Source organism: Lytechinus variegatus, chromosome 2, assembly GCF_018143015.1.
Source record: "Lytechinus variegatus isolate NC3 chromosome 2, Lvar_3.0, whole genome shotgun sequence".
NCBI lineage: Eukaryota > Metazoa > Echinodermata > Echinoidea > Temnopleuroida > Toxopneustidae > Lytechinus > Lytechinus variegatus.
Window position 1 is genome coordinate 10,895,794 of NC_054741.1, and position 22,989 is coordinate 10,918,782.

General features: G+C 35.8%; 1 protein-coding gene across 1 annotated transcript; it reads left to right on the forward strand.

Moving 5' to 3' along the window:
* The first annotated feature begins 901 nt into the window (after nucleotides 1-901).
* Nucleotides 902-22,743, forward strand: LOC121407303 (centrosomal protein of 89 kDa-like). Its single transcript, XM_041598292.1, has 18 exons — nucleotides 902-985; nucleotides 3,383-3,545; nucleotides 4,023-4,257; nucleotides 5,515-5,950; nucleotides 6,939-7,059; nucleotides 7,641-7,723; nucleotides 9,065-9,137; nucleotides 9,924-10,133; nucleotides 10,924-11,070; nucleotides 11,652-11,779; nucleotides 12,066-12,322; nucleotides 13,039-13,157; nucleotides 14,252-14,432; nucleotides 15,479-15,646; nucleotides 16,126-16,267; nucleotides 16,917-17,006; nucleotides 17,488-17,657; nucleotides 19,201-22,743. The coding sequence occupies exons 1-18, from the start codon at nucleotides 938-940 to the stop codon at nucleotides 19,370-19,372; spliced, it is 2,943 nt and encodes a 980-aa protein (XP_041454226.1). The 5' UTR covers nucleotides 902-937; the 3' UTR covers nucleotides 19,373-22,743.
* Nucleotides 22,744-22,989: the final 246 nt, after the last annotated feature.

Sequence of the window (22,989 nt, forward strand, 5' to 3'; positions counted from 1 at the left end):
AAACATATGTTTAAAACACTCCGCGGTTTAAAGGGGAAGTTCACCCTGAAGAAAACTTTGTTGTAAAAATAGCAGAAAAAATAGTAAAAAATATTGGTGAAGGTTTGAGGAAGATCCATTAAAGAGTAAGAAAGTTATTAGAGTTCAAAGTTTTGGATTTGTGACGTCATCGAGCAGCTGCCCCATGTGTTATGTAATATAAAATGCACGAATTTCAAATTTTGTATGGTTCCTGATGACCTAATTTTGTTTTCTATTCATGATCGGTTGTGAAATGATTTGTCTATTGATACACAAAAGGTACAGTGAAAAACATTCTCAATTTTCTGAAAAAATTACATCTCATTGATTTTTTACCATTCGCTACGTAGGAATGCTGCTCGCATATGACGTCACAGATCAAATAATTGAAATTCTAATACCTTTTTAATTATTTGATGAATTTTTCTCAAACCTTCGGCAACTTTTTAAATTATTTTTTCTGCTATTTTACAATAAACTTTTTCTCAGGGTGAACTTCCCCTTTAAAACGTGCCAACCCTTACATAAACTATCATTTATTTAGAATAACGATATTATAGGACAAAAATTTGATGATTTAACTCATTTATGGACCCTTTTGGTGCAAAAAAAAGAAGCCTGAGGAGGAAAAATTGATTTTTTTTCTTTTCGTTGTCCTCTTATGTTTTTTTTTTGTTCTTTTATTTTTTTTCTGTTTTGTTATTTTGCTTTTTAGGACCATTTCTTGTAACTTGTACTCTGTTGCAGTATGCTCCAGTAGAGAAAACAAAAGTGAGCTGGATTTTTGGTCTGAATGAAAAGAGGAGTGAAAAATGCAGGAAGGAAAAAAAGAAGTGAAAAAAAAATATCTTGATTGATCTCTTGAAGAGAGACTAATTTTTGAATTCCTGTGATCTTGCGACGCAAAAATTCTGAAATGGCAGGGAAGAAGGGTAAAAAGCAGAAGAAAAAGAACAAACCGCTGGTGAGAACTTTATGATAATCATTTCAAAATATTGTTTATGATGTAAATTTCTTATACATGAAATAAAATATCGAGATATTTCAATTTCAGAGGAGAAATGCAGGCGCAATTGAACAGCGTCATGTTCCTAAGCAACACCGTATTTTCTTCTTTGGTCCCACACGCTACGTTTGATGTGTTTCTAGGATGCGATCGAAAGTTGTAACTTGTAGATTTTTTTTAGTTCAATGTAATTTCATAATTAAGACTTATTTGTGGATTATTTATCTTCAGTATTATAGCATGATTTATTTTTTCAACTTATAATTCTGATTCTGAATTCTGGACCTTGGGCTCGAATACGACAGCAGATCATGAACTGAACTAGCCGATCGTCGTGCATGACGAGCTACTCGGCTAGTTCAGTTCACCACTGAACCACTGCCTGGCACTGGCAGTGCACTGCGTGACTGCGGCAGCACAGCTCACCTGTTTGTAAGCCGCCGCATGTTTGCATGATCATGATTTTGATGTCTAACTTCAGTCCAAATCAAAATTACAGGAAAGCCAAGCGAAGCTTTTTTTTTATAATATTATTGTGATCAGTTGGTAAAACTAAAAAACTTTCCCAATAAAAATGTATTGTTTCGATCTTGGAGACTTGGTTTTCAAAATTGATCACCAGGCCCAGGGATAAAAAACTGGCAGCCTAGCCCTAGTTGTTTTTGTTATCACTGACACTACTCGATACAATAGCAAGATGAAGACAAGTGCAGCGAAGTGACAGAGATCATGATTGTAGTGTAACAAGTTGTGTAGCTTAGTTAGATTGTAGACGGTAATATTTTATAAAAAATAAAAAACTTTGAAAAAAATTAATACTTTGAGAAGTACATATACGTCAGTTCACTAAGAGCTGCAGTGACATGCTGTTGTGAATAGTTAGCTCTGATTAAAGTAGAACTCTTGCAGTACAAGAGATCTCTTCATTTGGTTTCTTGAAGGTGAGTGCTATATGGTGCAAGATTATATATTTCAGGGAGATATGAGAGGAAGAGAGGTGTATCACGTCGTGAGAGATTTTGCTTTAAAAGAGATGAGTGAAGAGAAATGGGACCGGGTTCTTAAGACTGCAGGATGGCAGAATGCTACTTCGACAGGACCCGGTTACGCCACAATAAATTGTGACTGGTGGAGACATCTATAAGGATGATGATGCCATTCAAGATGGCAATTTACAAGTACAACCAATTGTTTTAATTTAATATGGATTGTGATCATTTTTCCCTGGAATTTTTTTCAAGCTGTGATCCAAGGTACGCAATTACTTGATGTACCGGTATTTTCTTTTCTTTTCATAATGGAATAATCATGAAAAAATCATGCGATTGCAAATTTTGCTTAAAGCGGTTGTAAATTGCAACCTTTTGAAAATTTAGTTCGTATTACCCTCTCTGTATGGCATGGGCATCCCATTGTTTAGTCTGTGTACTGTTGTGTTGAGCTAGCATAGTTCAGTGGAACAAGTATTGTACAGAGATTAAAGCTTTTGGTCTATTCTGTTGTGCAATGTCAATGGGCCGGATAAGCAAAACAGTGCATATGTTTTCAATCATCTGGCTCGCAATTGACCCAATAATTGCACAATTGCTGAGTGTGACAAAAGCCAAACTGGAGGCATAACTATTCTTCTGGCCATTGCAAAATGAAATCAGCAGCTTATTTTTGAACCGCAATATTTATATTCTAATTTGTAAATCAAATAATCATTTAATTTTAAAGGACAAGTCCACCCCAACAAAGAGCTGATTTGAATAGAAAGATAAAAATCAAACAAGCATAACACTGAAATTTCATCAAAATCGGATGTAAAATAAGAAAATTATAATATATTGTTTTGCTTAATTTTTCAAAACAGTTGATGTTCATCCTGTTCGGTATGCAAATGAGGGAACCGATTGCATCACCCATTCACTATTTCTTTTGTATTTTTTACATGAAATATGAAATATTTTCATTTTCTTGTCACTGTCATGTGAAACAAAGTGTCATTCCTCCCTATAAAACATGTAGTTCCATGATTTTTACATTTTGTGTTTCAAGCAAGGGGATCCTAATTGCCAAATTCATAAAAATTGAAATATTGTATAATTCAAACAATAAAAAACAAAAGAAATAGTGAGTGACATCATCGACTCTCTCATTTGCACATCACTGAGTTGAGCATGGAACTGTTTTGTGATAATAAGCCAAACTTTAAAATGTCATAACTTTCTTATTTTACATCCGATTTTGATGAACTTTTCAGCGTTATTCATGTTTGATTTTTCTTTATTTATTCAAATCAACTTTTTCTGGGGTGGACTTGACCTTTAAGGAAAATGAAGATTTTCAACGATTCTTGTCTTGCCTTCTCAGTCCCATATAGGGACAGCTTTGTTCCCTCGGGCCATTTTTGCAGCTGTTCCTCGCTCTCCCGAGCCTCCCCAGCCAGCCAGGAGCCCAACACCCAACCAGAGTAGACCAACATCCGCTTTGTCTTCAGCCATTATGGATGCCACTTTTGTAGGCAGAGCAATAGGTAACTAAGGCTGCTCGTTCATACATAATATAATCTATATACCTCCAAACTTCAAGTTTGTAAACATATTTAATTGATCATCCATTTCTATTTGTTATACCTATGATTTGAAGCACATTGCTATGAATGATGTACTCTACAGATAGAAAAGTCATGAAATTGCATTGTTTTTAATATCATTGATGGTCATAATCTTTATCATCAGTTCATCATCTTCATTTCTGTTTCATTAAGTACAATCATTTATTATTTTGCATTCATTACATAACTTACTGATAAAATAAAAAGATAAATTAATTGATAAATACCATAAATCAATATTTTAAATTGATTGATTAATTATCACTCAATTACTTTGTAATAATTTTATGTATCATTGAAGAAGTGCATTAATGAAGGGAATAAGTATATACATTTGTTAATTAAAAAAAATAATAATGTGAAACTGTACTTATACTGTACTGTTTCAATAAACAGCAAGCCCATCACCAAACAGTACCTTGCGGGCAACAGGTGACTTCACACCTAGGGAAGGAGGAGCTCTGGATGCTTCTGAACAACAGCAAAGGAATCTTGAGAGTAGCAGTATGGCAAGAAGCAGTATGTATGATTATGATGACAGTGAAGAGGAGGAGGACGATGAGGAGGAAGATCTGGATTATATGGGGATCAGTCAGAGGGAACGAGAGATGGAATACCATGATGATCCTGGGTACGTTTCATTTTTTTTTGCCATCTTGTTTACAGTGAGGTGTTAATATATATAACAATAGTCCAGAGATGCCAACCCTCCCGATGAAATCGGGAGGCTCCCGAAAATTCATCCCAACTCCCGCCCTTACGATTACCATCCTTATCCTCCCGAAATTACGATTTTTTTTAATTGATCAAATTGGATTGGAAGGACATGTATCGTCTGCTAACTTTAGCATGTAGTAACTCCATTACGTTCGCTGCTACTAAATTCTGTGTTAAAGGTAGACAAATAAGGAGCAGCGAAAAGCTGGTGCATGTGATATGCCCAACGGGAATCCACTGTGCACCAGGCCGGTAGGCCCGGCTAGCTTCGCGAGTCGTGTGCGCTCACGGCCACTGGATTTGTCGAGTCGTGCGGTGGAATATCGGTGTGTGATTTTGGCGTATTGATGGGTTGATATTGACACGAAATGGCGGAAAATCAACAAAAGAAGACCAAGAAATGGTCTCAGAAGTATAAGACTGAATACAGTCTCCAGTACCTGTGTATTCGGAAGTCGGAAAGAGGAATTTACCTTGCATTTTGCGCAACTTGCAGCGTGGACCTTTCAGTTGAGTACGGAGGTCATGATGATATTCGGAAGCACCGTTCGGGAGCCGGAGCAAACAGCATAGGCCTACGGACATTACGAAGATAAGATCTTCGAGCTCCACTAGTACCCTGTTGACTTTATTTCACCAAGCAAGGGACCAGCGCTGAGCTTTTCTTTACTGGATTTATAGTGGAACATAACCTGCCTAAAGCCGATAGTGATAATTCCTCCTTATTAATTATTATTATTGTTGAACAGGTACTTCTCTTGTCCCCTCAATTTTTTTACATGTAAGAATGCATATTTGATATTTTTTATGTTAAAAAAGTGGGAACAATGTTTATTTGAAAACATGTGAAATGCCCCAAAATAAGGGTCAGATTTCTAGAGAGCATCTAGAGACCCCGGCCGCAAGGGTTGAGCGCTCCGCGCTCGAGATGTGCGCTATGCGCACATAATTTGGTGGCAGTTGCAAATCCTCCCTAATTCTGATTTCCAAAAGTTGGCATCTCTGCAATACATTTATGATGTACATATGTTAAAATATTCAATGCCCATTTCATGGAAAGACTTAATCAGTGAAAACTCAGAAGGGCAGATGTAAAATAAAGCCAGCTTCATTTCTGATATTTTGGGAATATTTGTATTGTCACCAACTAATCTTTATTTTGATTCCTTAGTTATGCTCGGGTGGAAGATGTCCAAGAAATGCTCTCTCATGAGAAAAGAGGCACTATATCAAATAGAGCTAGGATGGAGACTCCGCCTATTTCGGGGGAAGAGGAATCGCCCAGGTTGACAGACCGCACTGGAACCGATACAAACCGGTCTTATCCGGTTCCCTCTCCTCGGGATCCATCCACATTGCCGAGCACCAGTTATGCTGCAGATATCCATTCTCAAGGTTATGATGAAAGTCAGTCACAAGGTCTCTCAGAAGGTCGTGATCAAAGACAGTCACCAGGAGGCCATTTGCAGGATGATGAATATGGTGGAGGAAATTCTGGCAAGAGGAAAAAGAAAAAAGCGAAAGAGAAGGAGAAGAAACAGAAGAAAGGAAAGGATAAACCCAATGAGACTGAAGGGTTATATGCCCAACCAATCAAAAAGCATGAGGTAATACTACTTTTGTTGCCCTTGTTTTTTAATTGTTGGATTTGAAATAAGAATTAAGATCATAAAAGACCTCCTGCAGTGCATATTTTTAAAACTCATGCTATAATTTTTGTCCGCCAGTATAGCAGAGCGAGACATTAGATGCCGCTTTTCCGACGGCGGCGGTGGTGAACAAGTTGGCGTTGTCAACAATAAAATTTTAACCAAGGTTAAGTTTTTAAATTATCATCGTAACTTAAAAAGCATGTGTACCTAGGTCATGAAATTTGAACATGAGGTTGAGCACGTATTACTAAAAATACTGCCTGAGTTTCCGGTCACATGACAGGTCAAAGGTCATTTAGAACCAATGAACTTAGACCATATTGGGGAATTAACATTGAAATCTTAACCAAGTATAAGTTTATGAAATGTCATCATAACTTGGAAGTACATGGATCTAGTTCATGAAACTTGGACATATGAGTAATCAGTATGAGTGAACAACATGCGTTAGTTTCAGAAGGTCAATGAACTTTGGCCACGTAGGGGGTATTTGTTGAATTGCCATCATAAATGAAAGTTTAATGATCTAGTTCATGAAACATGGACATAAGGGTAATCAAGTATCACTGATCATCTTGCACAAGGCTTAGGTCACATTGTCAAAGTCAAAGGTCATTTAGGTTCAAAAAATAGTTTTATCATGTGACCGGTGTTTTTTTTAAATTATTAATTGTTCAATAGTTTTTGTCTCCCCTGCAAATCAGTTAGACTATAGACACTGCCTTTTTGATGGCAGCAGTATCAATATAAAATCTTAACCAAAGGTTAAGTTTTTGAAATGTCAAAACCTAAAAAGTATATATAGACCTAGTTCATGAAACTTGGACATATGGGTCTTCAAGTATTAGTGAACATCCTGCTTGAGTGTCAGGTCACATGACCAAGGTAAAAGGTCATTTAGGGGGAATTGAATTAAACAGGGATACTTCTATGTTTCTTGCAGCCACTGGAGCGACATGCATCTATATTATCCAATGAGAGTGATTTTACCGGAGTATCCGCCGAAGACTTCTCAGATCTCATCTCGCCGACACCATCGTGGAAAAGAAAACCACCGTCGCCAGGTTTGTCATCTGGAGCATTGCCTTAGATTTAGCTCAGAGTGAGATTAATCTCAATTCCTATCCCTCAATATTTGAGATCAATCTTAGTGTGAGTTTTGTAAAATCTTTCGCAACTCTTTGTAAGATAGGCCCCAGGTTTGTATTAAAAGTTAACTCACTATTTTATGGTGGGAGGGGTGCCTTTATAAGTATTATCACCACTAGAAATGATGAAAGTCCATTTGAACGTTAATTTGAAATTGAAAATGATCTTATTTTTGTATTAATTGAATTAAATTAGACCTCTGTAATATAGTAAATTATTCCCTTGTGTTGCTTATCCAAATCGCTCATTGTTAATTATTACTATCATGTTAATCACATGGTAAATGATTACCACCATATTGCCATGTTCAAAGCAAACTTTTCTCATGATCATTTAAGTTTGTATACAAGTGTGTTATATTTTTTAATTGACTTGCAATAGAATCTACAATGTATTTTATCTCCTCACTATACATGCCCTGGGAATAGCTTTGTAATGATAATGATTTTAGTTCTATGATTTTGAATTAATAATTTTTTTTTTGTTATTGTAACAGATCTGGGCAATGCAGAGGTGGTCTCTAGTAGAAGCACTAAAACATCTAAAGGACCCAAATCGAAAAATACTGTTAATGAACCTGTGAGTGTTGACATAATCTGTGTCTTGTGTACAAAATGATAAATTATCAGTTTTAACAAGAACACAAACAATTGTGTGATATATAGCATTAAGAAAAGAATAACAAACAAAGCATACAAAGAGGATGATCAGAAACAAAGTCCAAATACCTGGTACTAGTAATGTGGGATATTGTTTGATGAACATATTTTTTTCTCTTAGACAATGTGCTTTGGATGTTATGTGTTTTGGCAGTGCATCAAAATGCATATTTTGGCCTGCTTGATTTGTCTGTGCAATATCAGAGCTTATTGCATGATGCACCAAATCCCCATAGGCCTACGTACAAAAGTGCTGTGCAATATCATGCTTTATAAAACGGGTTCAAGGATGTAGCAAATGGTGATTGCGTATTCAAGTCACGTGTTCATGCTTTAATTATGCGCAACCTTCCAGTCGTGCATTTTTCGTGCAGCACTGTGCATTTTTTGTGCAGCACTATGCAATTTTTGTGCAGCATTAGTTCCAATAGCACGTAAAAACTGATATGCGTTCAGTAAAAGAGGCTGGCTAGGATTTTGATGCGCTTCCTTGGGCGCGCATAGTAGATACGCCTGTGATGTCATAATTGATAGTCTTGTGATCTCTTCGTCTGTGCGATCGTACACAAGTTGGAGGGATTTGAACAAGATTTCCATGAAAAATTCTTTTTGCCGACCCGTTTTATAAAACAATTAATGCACATTTTAAGATTCGTGATGTTAGTGACGATGCGAGCAACTCTCGGGCATTCACAATATTATGCAAAAGCACTCGGCGCAAGCGCCTCTTGCTTTCGCATAATTGTAAATACCCTCGAGTGTGCTGCATCGTCATAACATACTCATAAATGTGCATTAATTGTATAATATTGGACAGTCAAATGAATAATGATTATAAAAAGAAGATAATAATTTTGCATGGCTTTTTTTCATGGGATACCAGACCAGTACAGGTTCCTCTTGTAAAGGCCAATATTGCATTCATTATGATTTTTGCAATGTATCCACTAACTCATAAAATATTTATTCTAAGCCATCCAATATGATATAAATATTACCCTGCAGGGTATGATTTATTTGGTATTGCATGGCAATTGGATTTATATTTTTTCATTTTGCTAAAATCTGAGACTATGGTCATGCTGTCATTAACTATCTCACTCTTTGAATATTGTCTGTGTCAGGCATTTAACAGATTTTCAATCTTCTTTTTTATTTGATTTACTTTACCTTACACCCTAAATAGGAAATAAGATATATCTGTTTTTTAGTTTAATTTTGATATCTGGCCTGTTGATATCTCAATTTATATGTTTCACAGATGATTGAGAAAGTGAGAGTTGATAACAATCAGTATGCTGCAGCACCATCTCCTCTAGCTCTTCAAGATAATGGTATGTGAATGAATCACCCTTCAATAGACATGATCCACTATACATGCCAGCATGCTTGATTACCCAGCATTCATCATAAATTATGGTTAAACGCATGTTATGGTATCTTGATGATTAAACCTAGGTTTAACCCTGGTCTAAACTTAATTTTAGACAACACTTCTATGGGTTGCTGGGTTTCATAACATTTCTTTCATATTAAGGGCAAAGATAATGTACCAAATAATTCATAAAACTTATTATTTTTTCATATTTTCAAGTTCTTCTCAATTAAAACCCCAGGTATTTTTTTTCAACTTTTAGCTACAAGATTAGAATATTTTTTTTACTTTGGGAATGAGTTGACAACTAGCATTCTATAAAAGTGTGGTCTAAGTTAACCAAGGTTTATCAGAATATCATCCATTTCCCTTTAAGGTTATATGCAGTAATATTTCCACAGCACACTGCATATGAGAATTCACACTATAAGTGAGAATTCACACTTTAAGTAGTCATTAGTCATTAATTTGTGGAGATAACTGAATCTGTTGGCACAAGAAAGCCAACTCAAAAGTGCAGCATTAAAAGTACAATTCTATTTCTACTTCTATGCATCAACAGTTACAACTTATATCTCTACATGCATGGCTGAGATGAAGGGGTCTGGGTTTTGACCTTTTATGCTCAACATTTGGTGATGATATCAATAGTATTGATCAGTAGCAATCATTTTGTGTCTGTTTAGATGCATGCATAAGTGAAAGCCATTAAAAACCAATATGTTTGATCTGTAATTTTATGCAGACATATATAGTCATCTGAACCGTGCTGAATCGCTCAACCAGTCGGCCAGTGATGATTATCTGAGACGGACCAACGAGCGTCTGGAAACGGAGCTGGAGCTGATTCAGAAGGAGAGGAACGATCTGATGAACACGCTAGATCAACGCACCAAACAATTGGTTGAAGAGAGAGGGAGGAGATCAGATATGAATAAATCCTTGGGGCTTGTTGGTAAGTCATAGTCTGCATACTATTTACATTTAAAGTTGCTGTCATATTTTAGAAGGGTATGCGGATGAATGTATGGAAAAGTGTTTTGTCAATGAATCCTTTTTCTTGATATAAAGAATTGCCTTTTGTTGACATTTAAAGTGATGTCTTCAAATAAATAATTTGATTTTTTATACTTTTTGTTATTAAAAGGCAATTTAAGAATAGGAGTAAATGAGAAACGGCTTGTCATACGTAGAGTGGCATATGCTGGCTCAATCATTCAGGGGGGTGTTTCACAAATATTGAAGTGAGCCACACTTAAATTTCTAGCTGTATGTGGCAGAAAATATATCCCCTCATTGGTCAGATCATGCTTAGGAGGACGGACTCTACTGTGCATTAATCAATAAGATTGCCTGCTAAATTTCATGTGCGTGTAGATCTTTAATCATGACTTTAGGTTGCGTTTAGCACTTTGTGAAACGCCCCTCAGGCATGACAGCTTGATAAAACTCGCCACGTTTCATTGTGGATGTAGACAACGATATTAGATAGGAATTTACTCAGCCACAGGTGTTGTCCATCTCCTAGAGTGGAATCAAGTTTTATGACCAAATGACATTATGTGATACTCTGTACATTTGACCAGTTTTTTTACATGGTAAGGTTGTTATCTCACTTTCCCTGGGTCAACAATATGTGACCCTACTACTACTTCCGCCGCCACTACAACTAAAGCCTCTGACAGTTCATCCAACCACATTTCTTTAAGTGTTAATATCGGTGCCTTATTCATTGACATTGGTAGCTGATCTAGAGGCCCAAGTGGAGGAGTTAAGTAATACTTGCCAGCGTCAGAGGGATGAGAAGCGGGCACTTCAAGAAGCCAATAAAAGACTCAAGGGCGAGAATATGAACCTACAGGACATGGCCCAGTCTAATCAGGAGGATGATGGTGAGGGGAGAAGAGGGAGAAGGGTGATGATGGATGATGATGGTGATGTTGATGGTGATGATAATAATGATGATGAGGAGGCGGAGGAGGAGGAGGATGATGATGATGATGGTGATGATGATTATAACTATTGTGATGATGATGATGCTGCTGCTGCTGCTGATGATGAAAATGATGATGTTAATGGTGTTGATGATGAGGATGGTGATGATGATGACGATGAGGATGATGATAATGGTGATGATGAGGATGAAGATGATGATGATGATGATAATGCTGATGATGATTATTATAACTAGTTAGATGATGATTATGATGATGATGAAAATGATGATGTTGATGATATAATAATGATGATGGTAATTGATACATGTAAATGTTGGTAATGGTGGTGCTGAGGATGGATGCAATAATTTTGATGTTAAGGATGTAATGGTGTAATACCAAATTTGGAATGGTGAAAACAAATGAACATATTGATTGCATGCTAACCGGATGAAATCATATCAGAGCACACTGGAATGTGCTGCTAAGAGTGAGATGATATATACACCCATGTATTATCTTTATTTCTATTGCAGGAATGTACTTGAATCAACTCAAGAAACAAGCAGAGGCAGTGATTCGGGAGAATGAAGATCTAAAAAATGTTATCCATAAGCTCAACATACAACTCAGTAGATACCAAGCCAAATACGCCCCTCCTCAGGTATATATAGTTATCTCATAAATCATTTGAAAACCTCAGATTTTTATTCAACTCTGAGCAAATACTTGTTCTTTTTTTAATTTTGTTAAAAAGTAGAGCACACTAGTAAGCCTAAGGGAGGGGGGGGGGGAAGTGCTGAATAGTCCCCCCTGATAGAACTTTGATGACCATTTTTTTTTTTTTTGGGGGGGGGCTTGTCAGAATCTTCATCTGTCTCTCGTTCTCCTTGGTCTGTTTGTGTTTTCATATCTCTGATTCTATCTCTGTCTCTCTTTTTCTCTCTCAGAAAGGGGATCCCCCTGGCTTACCTTCCAGAGGAAGTACTCCAAGATGGCTGACAGACACCAAGTACCTCTCTCCTCTCATCACTGCCTATGAGGCTCAACTCATGGAGAAGGAGGAGGAGATCCAGGCAAATGTGGAGGAGGTGGAGGAGCTCAGAAGGAGTGCAGAGGAGGTGATCAGGGAGAACCAGAGGCTCCTTCGGAAGTTGGAGGAGACCGGAGGAGGGGCAGGGCCAAAAGCAAGGCATTCAGAGAGCTGGTAAGTGTGCTCTGTTATTTCTCTAATTATATGACAACTAGAAGTGCTTCTAATACTATACTACTACTACTACTACTACTACTACTACTACTACTACTACTACTACTACTACTACTGCTACTGCTACTGCTACTGCTACTGCTACTGCTACTGCTACTGCTACTGCTACTGCTACTACTACTACTACTACTACTACTACTACTACTACTACTACTACTACTACTACTACTACTACTACTACTACTACTACTACTACTACTACTACTACTACTTCTACTACTACTACTACTACTACTATTACTTCTGCTGCTGCTGTTACTACTACTACTACTACTACTACTACTACTACTACTACTACTACTACTACTACTACTACTACTACTACTACTACTACTACTACTACTACTACTACTACTACTACTACTACTACTACTACTACTACTACTACTACTACTACTACTACTACTACTACTACTACTACTACTACTACTACTACTACTACTACTACTACTACTACTACTACTACTACTACTACTACTACTACTACTACTACTACTACTGCTGCTGTTACTACTACTACTACTACTACTACTACTACTACTACTACTACTACTACTACTACTACTACTACTACTGCTGCTACTACTACTATCATTCCTTGCTGCCACTTGTACTTTTACTACTAAGAGCAACACTTTCCCCTTCTTTTGTTCCAGGTTGAATGATATTGAAGAACAAGCTAGACTGGTCCTGGAAGAGAATCAAGTGGTCCTAGAACAAATGGACCTTCAACAAAAGAAACTCCATGATCAACAGAGGAAACATGCTCAGGAAAGTGAGTACAATACAAAAAAAGCAAATAGCTGTTACTCAGGCGTTAAATTGCAGATTAGTCTACACCCACTTTGTCTACTTTCCATTTGGTCTCATCCCACATGGTCTGATCCTCGTCCATGTGGAACCTTTTTGTCTACTATTACCATTTGGTCTAATTACCACTTAGCCCATTTAGTCTTATTTCCAGTTAGGCTACACTCGTTTTGTGTGATATCGGATATGGAGTGTTGCAAGAAACCATCAATTGTTTTCCATTCAATTTTAGGTCCCAAAATCAGTTGAAACTGTATTTTATTGAAAATTTGCAATTGATTGCTGGTCTGATTCTTGCATCAACAAATATGAATTGATTCACTTTGGCTAAAATTGATCTATCACTTTTAAATTTTCATCTGAGATGTGTTGCAAATATATTTTACAACACCCCTGTATCACCACTTAGTCTGTTGGATTGGATGAATTATCTATGAATCAAATTTTCATCTGAAAAAGTGTGAAATTATTAGTAGATGAAGTGGAAATTAAACCATCTGGGCATTAGACTGAATAATAATTAGACTAAATGGGTATTAGATCAAGTGTACTGTAGACCAAACCACAATTAGATCAAATTGATAGACCATGTCGATTCGTTGGCCTTGTGATATTAGACTATCTGAGAAGAAGACCAAATGCTTATAGACCAAATGAATGTATACCACTCAAGCAACAAGATGAAGCTAGAATGCAAACACTGACAATTATCTGACAGTTACAATAGTATTTATCACCTGTACTCAGCCAATCAAAACCGAGAAGAATGTCAGATCTATTCAAGAAGACTGAATACATCCATCTGAACAATGAATTTTCCAGGACCATGAGATAATCTTTAAAATTTTACTTTTCTTTTCGAAATGCCTCAATCTTATCTTGGCTAGAAATTAAATATAAACTCTAATTCATAAGTGGTACATCATTGCTAATTGGATGCTCACTACTAAGTATCATTTAATGAGATTTGCCTACCCTAAAGTACTTTGCCACATTTATGTCTTTTCCATCCTTCAATGATAAACAATATGTTGTTTTTTTTTCCATTTACAAATCAAGCAATAAGACTGACAAAACGCCTCGCCATGGTAGAATCAGAGAAGAATAGCATGGAGGGTGAGCTTTCGGAGCTACAGATGAAATATGGCGCCCTCAAGGACCAGCATGAGAGATCGGTTCGAGAGGCAGAGAGTCAGATGCCAGTTCAGGAGCATCTTGATACCATTGCAGAATACAAGAGGTGATTTTGTCTGATGAAATGTGATCTTGCCCATATGACCATTCAGTTATCTACTTTTCAGTCAACCATATGATGACATTAACAAAATGCCTTCTATGTTGTTTACTGTGCCAGCCATTAAGAGCATTCTTTTGGTAGTCTCTGTTTCTTTTATGACTTCAGTAGGAACTCGGCAGGACAACTTTCTGCTCTTTAACGCCAAGCTGGTGTAACCCATTACTAAGGAAATACTTTTACATCTCAGTTCATCAGTCATTGAGGCTGACCTTGCAGGTGACAGAAATGACCCTCTGGCCTTATCTTACAGTGGAGACAATGACCGAACAGGGATTTGAAATCACAACCTTGTGATCATAAGTCCAGTGCTCAAACCAATACACCACATGACCCACTTGTGTTCAGGAATGTTGTTTAAAGTCAGAATAAATGACAAATATTCACTATATTCATATGATCACTTTCCCATAAAGTATCTGTCCAACCCCTCAAATATTTGATCATCCTGAAAAAATGTGTATCTGTTTTTTAGTTAAAGGTGTTGTTTAACTTTATGAGCAGCAGATTTAATAAATTCTCAAACCGAGATGAAACATGTGTACAAGTGCATGTATTAGAATAAATAAACCCTGAAAACAACCATTATTGAGAATGAAAAGCTAAAACTACAAGGCAAACCCCGATTTTGTAAATAGGCATCTTGTAGATGCCTAAATAGTACACATAAGTGTATGGGATGAAATTAAGATGGTGTTTCCAATCACTTTATACTTCAGTCTTTGAAGTACTAAATAAATATTTTCGAACGCAATTTTTTTCTGGGCTTCATTTTTGTAACATATTACAGACACAGGTGACAAGTGTGACCTAGCTCAGATTTTTATAAGTCAAATCAATGTTAACCAATCACTTTAATATGAAATTTGTAATGCAGTTGTGATTTTTTTAGTGGAAATGTCCACAATTTTCATCATAAAAACCCCCAAACACAATCTGGAAATATTTTTAAACTGAATAGTTAATCAGTTATGTGTTGTTTTGTTTTGTAGGAGTATGCATGACATGAAGCGGCAGGTGGAAGCCGAGACGGAGAACACTCTTTCCAGATTGACAGCGGTCGAGACAGAAAAACAGAGTGTTGCAATGAGAGTAGCTGATTGCCAAGCAGAGAACAGCCAATTGAAAGGAGAGATACAGGCAATGCAGAAAGCTCAAAAGTAATAGTCCTCAAATGAATTTGCAGAAACTGAAATCTTAAGTAGATATGAACATAATTGAATAGGGGGATATTTTCCATGATAAAGACTAAATAGAGACGGGGGGGGGGGGGGGGGGGTTCAGATAGGAACTCTGAATACATGTAGTATGCTTAGCACTCAGTTATGTGTCCATTAAAGGTCAGTGAAAAGTGTCGGTTTGTTTACCAGTATACATATTTGGGTTCTATAACACAAAAAGCCCTATTTTATTTTTTTTTCATTTAAATGTAAGTAAATTAAAGTGATTTCTATCAACCTAGCCTGTACATGTGTAAGTTGCAAGACAATAGTTTGCCTCATTTGGAGATGAAAAATAAAAACCAGTTTTGGCTTTTATTTTGTCAAACCTTTGATTAGACAATTGATTGTATTCATCACTAATCCACTCTTCCTCTCTCTCCCCCCTCTCTTTTTCTTCTTTTTCTTCTTCCATACAGACGTTTACAACACAAGCTGACAATGTTAGAGAAAGAGCTGTCTCATTCACAATCCAGAGAGCAGGCAGCCAATCAGCATCTAAATAGAGTCCTGGAAATAGCTGAACAAACGGCAGCTGAGAGAGATTCATTCAAAAAGATGGTTAATATTCCCCTCTTTGTGTCCTAAATAAAGGGGAGGCCCACTAAAGTTTGGAGATTTGTCCTGTATTCTATAGCTAGATTTAATTGAGAACATGGTGTAAATCTACTGGAATTATGAGAAGCCAAAAATGTGAAAATTCTGTTTACATTTTATGTTCCTTATGTTTACTGTGATCTTCCCCAATTTTTTAATTAGCTGATTCATCCTCCCCTAACAGTTAAGAATGATATGAGTATCAAGTGAGCTGATGAAGTAAACCACAATACCAGAGGTGAAATGAAACATGACTTCAGTCTTCAGAATATTGGCCAGTAAATTCTTATTTCATAACCAATAGCTGGAATGGTAATACTCTGAGGCAAAGTGTTATTGTATTAGGCCTGGTTGCCTTCAAAAAGCTTTTCGTAAAGTTATGCATTACTTTACGCACAACTGGAACATGTTCTTATGTGCTAATTCAGCTTCATAGGGGTATATCATTAGCACAAGAAAGGGTCACCAGTTGTGCATAAAATCATCAGTAACTTACAAACAGCTTTATAAAACACAACAGTACGTACTCAATGAAAAGATTTCCTAGAAACAAAATTTGGTCATTTAGGCCATTCTATTTATCCTGCATTCTGAATTTAAATATTATTTTTAGGCACATACACAAGCTCAAGAGAAGGAGAGAGCGGTCAACAAGATGATAGCGGGTAACGTTGCTATTGGGAGAATGGAAGAGAAACTTAAGGTAGGTACAAACAAACAAAATCATGAAAAAAAAAATTAGAAACATTAGCAAATTGGACAAAAAACATCAAAAGTATTTGTCCCCCCAAAAAAGGTTGTTGCAAAAAAGCATTTAGCTAGAATGCAACTGAATAATCAAGCAAAACTCCCTGATACACGCATTGCTTGAAAGTCACTGCTTAGAATATTGCATTATGGGTGAGGAACCTGGCCAAATTAGAGTAGTTTGGTCTTGAGGTGGTGCTATTAATATTACTTATAGTTTTGATCAAAGAAAAAGTCGGTTGTTAATTGCTTTTAATGGAATATAGATTATTTTGTGCTCTTGATTATTTAAAGACTACCTATTCAATCATAATAAATTATAGGTTATAGGACAGGGATGTTGTGGAAAGTAATTATGCAACTGGCAACGCTACCCTTTGTGAATAAAAATACATAAAAGTGAAAAAAATAAATAAATGAATCTTTGATGATTACAGATGTATAAACTGAGAGCTGGTAATAAAATGGATGACATCATGGGACGAATGAAAGACCAAGATGAGCTTCATACGTCAAGATTGAGCCAGTATGAGAGAGAAATGAAACATCTTAGTCAGCTTGTCAGAGAAAAGCAAGATGCGTTAGACGCAGTAGCTGCTGATAAACAGTAAGTATTCATTTCCTTTAGACATATACAATTTCGATATACTAGTGGGGCATTGCTTATGCTCAATTTCAAATCGGTCAATCACTAATCCTGTGATTAAGTGTAAATTTGTAGTTGATTTGAGTCAATTGCAACATCATATTGCACATGGTTCGTGCTGCACCTCATAGGGCTGCATTCATTTGACATTTTGAATACCATATTAACATGTTTTTCAAAGATGTTTAGTTTAGAGGGTTGTTTAGTTTAGTAAGGGTTGTGTTCAAATGATCTTTGTCCGCCACTGTCTTTGACAATCGTAGGACTAAAACATCTTTTAAAATGCAAACATGTCCTGTGAAAAAAGTGCATTTAAAAAGGGCAATTATGGTAAAACATGATGATAATTTTTTGTACAATCCAATTCAGGTTTGATACTCTACAAAGGGCTGCATTCAAACTACACTTCTGTTCCTCCCCAAAACCTAATTTTTTTTAATTCAAAGATTGTTAGTACAAGCCACAGTCATTTTCAAGCCAAAATCATCCGTGAAATAAATGTCCTGTAAAATATGAGGTGATCACATTCCTATCACAGGTGCATATAGGAGTACATTTCTAGATTCTTTGCTTGAGTGAACAATGGATGATATCTACTATGTGTTGTTAATTTCTGTCACCTTGTGTGGAATTGACATAAACATTGTTGATTTCATTCTGGTATTTCCTGTGTTGGTGTTGATTGCCTGATTTGTTTGCTGGTACCACCATGAATAGCAAATCTTTATGATCTTTTGCTTTATACAGAAAATTAATTTATCCCTTCCAAATTCCAGGCTTAATTTTTTTTCTCTCTATTGTTTCATTTTGATAGGAAAAATTAATTTGTGGTAGTTTGTAGAATGGATTAATTTTCAGTATAATACAGTTTTGAGTATGAGATAATCTCAGTGAAAAAACATTTGTTTTGTTGAGGGACTTGTATTTAATTGTATTGACTAGTTTGTAACCGAAAATGAGACCAAATTAAAAGTGCCACAATATTTGTATAATTGACAGGTATATTTAACATTAATTATGAAAAAAAGAATAAATAAGTATTTCACCTTATGAAATCAGTGATATTCACGTCATCATGGGTGTTTTGGCAGGGGGCCATTGATGTCATTCTTTTGAGGAAATCTTGAATATTTCAAGTTTTTCTTCAGTTATGTAAGACCTGGGCCCCGTCTTACAAAGAGTTGCGCTTGATTCAATCAATCGTAACTCTATGGAAATCCATCAGTGTCATAATTTTTTGTATAGGAGATTGGCACAATGTCCATTGAAAACAAAGAGAAACAGTGAATTTTCAAGAAAACAATGAATGCATGAATATACATCATCATAGTTGGAACAAACATGCATAATACATGTTGACGTTGCTGGCCGTCCATAGTTGCGATTGATCGGATCAATCGTAACTCTATGTAAGATGGGGCCCTGGTTTTGAATCCTCATTGAACATCTTAAATCATCATAATTACATTCATGGTGCTTAAGAATGTACTATTCACTCTTGTAGGAAAGTTGAGGAACAGTTGGAGGTTGTATGGCAGAGTGCTACAGAAGACAATAAGAGATTAAAGGCACGACTTGCGAAGTCAATGAGATCATCATCCGCCGCAGACTCCAGTCACATGCCCTTTGGATCAGATTCGGACAATAGAGGGCTCCTGTCATCAGAGAGTGACTGAACAGTTAATACTTGAACAGTCGGTATACTTCTCACATATTCTCATACCACATTAAGCCCATTTGGTCTACTATCAATTTAGGCTAATTACCGTTTGGTCTACACTACACTTGGTCTATTACCCAAATAGTCTAATTCTCAGGTCGTCTGATGCACAGATGACTTAATTTACTAAGTATTTTTCACGTTTTCATAACCAGATCATTTAACCATTTAGATTAGATGGTGTTAGATCAAGAGGATAAAAGGTGAAATGGGTATAGCCAACCTGGAAATCAGACAAAAATTGTAATTGGGCTAACTAGTAATGAGCCCAAATGGCCTGTGGAATGAGGCCATAATGAAAGTAGACAAAGCACGTGTAGACAAATCAGCAATTTACTATACTGATTTAACATATTGGCCTGTATTCAAAAGTTTCCATTGTACCATGGTACAAAACTGTGGACTACAGCAGATTTTGTGTCATGATTACACTTATTTTATCGCGTACACTAAGAAAGGTACATCTAAATGCCTGCTTTTGGCAAATTGCGCTAAATCAATGCTCGAATGAAACACGATAATACAAGTAATCTGCATAGCCCATGGCTACAGTACATGGTGTAATCTCAAGTAGCCTGAATGTCTGTGATGACAGTGGTTGTAAAATATGCAAATCCCTGGCTCTTAGCCACTGATACACAGTGCCTGGTGTAAGGATTATTTTGTTTGGAACCATTGCCATGACAACCAAAGAATGTATAGGCTCATCATTTTGATTCTCTATTGGCTTTCAAACTAGTATCAAACTCAGGTTTACTTTAAATGAATAAGTAAAGAACCAATTGCAGATGTTCTTCCCTAGAGTACAATAAATTAATTTTCCATATTGAATTATGAAAGAGTCAAGTTTCCTGGCCATGCAGAAAATGAATGAAATGCCAGGGGTGGTATTGAAGTCAGTACTGTCTATGATGAAAAGTGGGGATTGGCATTGAAAAGGAGCTGTAAAGACCCGGCTCTGACTTTTAGGAAGGTACCTAATTACAGTACTGATAATGTGAAATGAAGTGACTTTAGGAAGTCACAATTCAAACTTTGATTCGTTACAATGGTTTTGCAAAGTAAGCAGGAATTTTGAAATACATTGGTATTTGTGAAAAATTCTTATGTGTAAGAATAATCTTTTACTTTTCAATTATCATTGCAATATCAAAATCAGGGTGATTTTGCTGATTCATTTCAAAAAATATATATGTAAGTACATGTATATCTGAATTTATATGCTTTTGTTTGCTTAGCTTGCCACATTTTGAATTTTCATTTGTATTCTAAAAGAGAATGTCAAATTAGTGAAATTAGTGACTATCTTATTTTAAAAATTACACTTCTATCTATGTATTGTATTCTGAAGTGTTAATGTTGAATATGGTTTAGAGGATTCTGATTCCTCATTCGCTCAACTTCTTTCAGTGCTAGTTCTAAAGTATTTTGTACTTAATTCTGAAATCTTGTCATGTTAAAGAAGAACGATGACTGAAGGTATAAAAAAATAAAATAAACACATTAAGGTTGCATGATTGAAGGGAGAGAGAAAAAAAAAACTACCAGTCCTTTTATTTATAAGGTAGGAGACACATACCAAAGAAAATCATAGTAGTGCGCACAATCACCTTGAATCAATCTATGTATGCATCTCGTTTTCTTGAAGAACTGCCTTAGTTTAAGTTGGATCACCCTGTATATCTTGAGAAAATTTCTTGGCTTTGTGTCTTCTTTTCATCATAATATACATTATCTTATGTTAAATTTACTTCTATCTATGTATTGTATTCTGGTGGGTGTTTCTTAAAGCTGTTCGTAAGTTACGAGCGACTTTAAGAACGACTGGTGATCCCGAAGTGATACACACCATACTTACATTGCTGTTGATTTAGTTTCTAAGAAAGGCTCACCAGTCATTCTTAAAGTCGCTCATAACTTACAGCTTTATGAAACATTCACCTGAAGTGTTAATGTTGAATATAGTGTAATGTGCTAATTATCCATTTGTTCAAAGACACATTCCTTTTAACTTTGAATACTACATTACCTTAGATTTTTTTGCATCACCCTGTAAATCATGGAAAAATATATTCTTGTCATTAGATTATATTACATGATGTTTGTATGTGTAATAATCTGTTCAATGACTCATTTCTCCTAACCTTGATCTATCTTTGAATACTGCAATGCCTTAGATTTTATTGGATCACCCTGTACATCTTAGAAATATTTCTCAGCATTTGCAATTAATGTCATTGTATGTTTCTCTGTAATATATAAATTATCCGTTTGTTCAATGACACATTCCTTCTAACCTTGATCTATATATGAGCACCTTGATTGATTCACATTTACTTTAAAGTGTACCTTGTTTTATATCAGTTTTTTAAACCTTTGATGGAAAGCCAGATCGAGGCATATAATAATTTTACTTAAGGCCTAATTTCACAAATGATGTTTAACTTAAGCCCTCTCCTGGGAGGGAGTTTTTTTTAGACACAATGTTTGATCTGATTGCATTATTGTGAAACTTGTAGGTGCATTTATTTGGGCTTATGCTAATAGTGTACTTGAAAAACTTGTTTGGATTAGACTGGCTGGTTTTAGACCTGTTAGACCCCTCTTCTATGAATTTAGGCCAAAGGGTTTGGTTTCTTATTGGTTAAATGAAGATTTACACCATTGAAGGATTGTGAAAATTTTCTGCTCAAATATTCAAGTCATTCAAAGGTCCCCCCTTCCATTTGTTATTAAGATGAACATTTCTTTTATTACTCGACTGTAAAATGAGTGCTGGTCTAATTTCATGACAACATGGTAAAGGCCCCAATTTTGCTGTTTGAAAAATTATGCTAGCCGTTTTTTTCTATATGGGCTGTTGGTGGGGTTTGTTAGTGCCATTTTATATCAAGCATTATTCGTATTAAAGTGAACACTTTTATAATTATTATTACTCAACAGTAATCAAGTATGCAGGTCTAATTTTGTAATTCCAAGAGATTTCTTCTTTCTTCTACGCAAAACCAGTGGGCATATATTCATCAGTCAATTTGGTAAACAACAATTTGGTATTTCTGAAATTCTTCATTTTGAAATTGGTGTTCCGCTGTATTTTTCCTTAAGACAGTTGCATTTTATGCACATACACATCAAGTGGGGACTTCTGATGATCCGATAGTAAATATTAGTGTGCTAATTTCTTTATTTGGTTATGGAAAATTTTCGATTATTATAAATACTTATATATGTATGGTTATTTTAAGGTCATTTTCTACTCTGTTTATTGTCATATCAGAAGCCTGGTGCTGAAATAAAACTTGTACCTGATGTACATTTATAGACAGACTACTAGTACTTTCTTGTTGGTTATGAAGTACTGTTTACTCACAAGGTCAAAATTAATTTTAGTTTGTACATCAGATTGGCAACAATCACCATTTTTTAAACCAATTTTTATGTTTAAAAGACATATGGATATTACATAAGTCAACTTTTTATTGGGCTTTTCTCAATTAATAATAGTACATTCCTTAAATACGCATAACACCTACAGGTCTCTATGCGCGAGTGACTAAATAAAACATTCTGAAA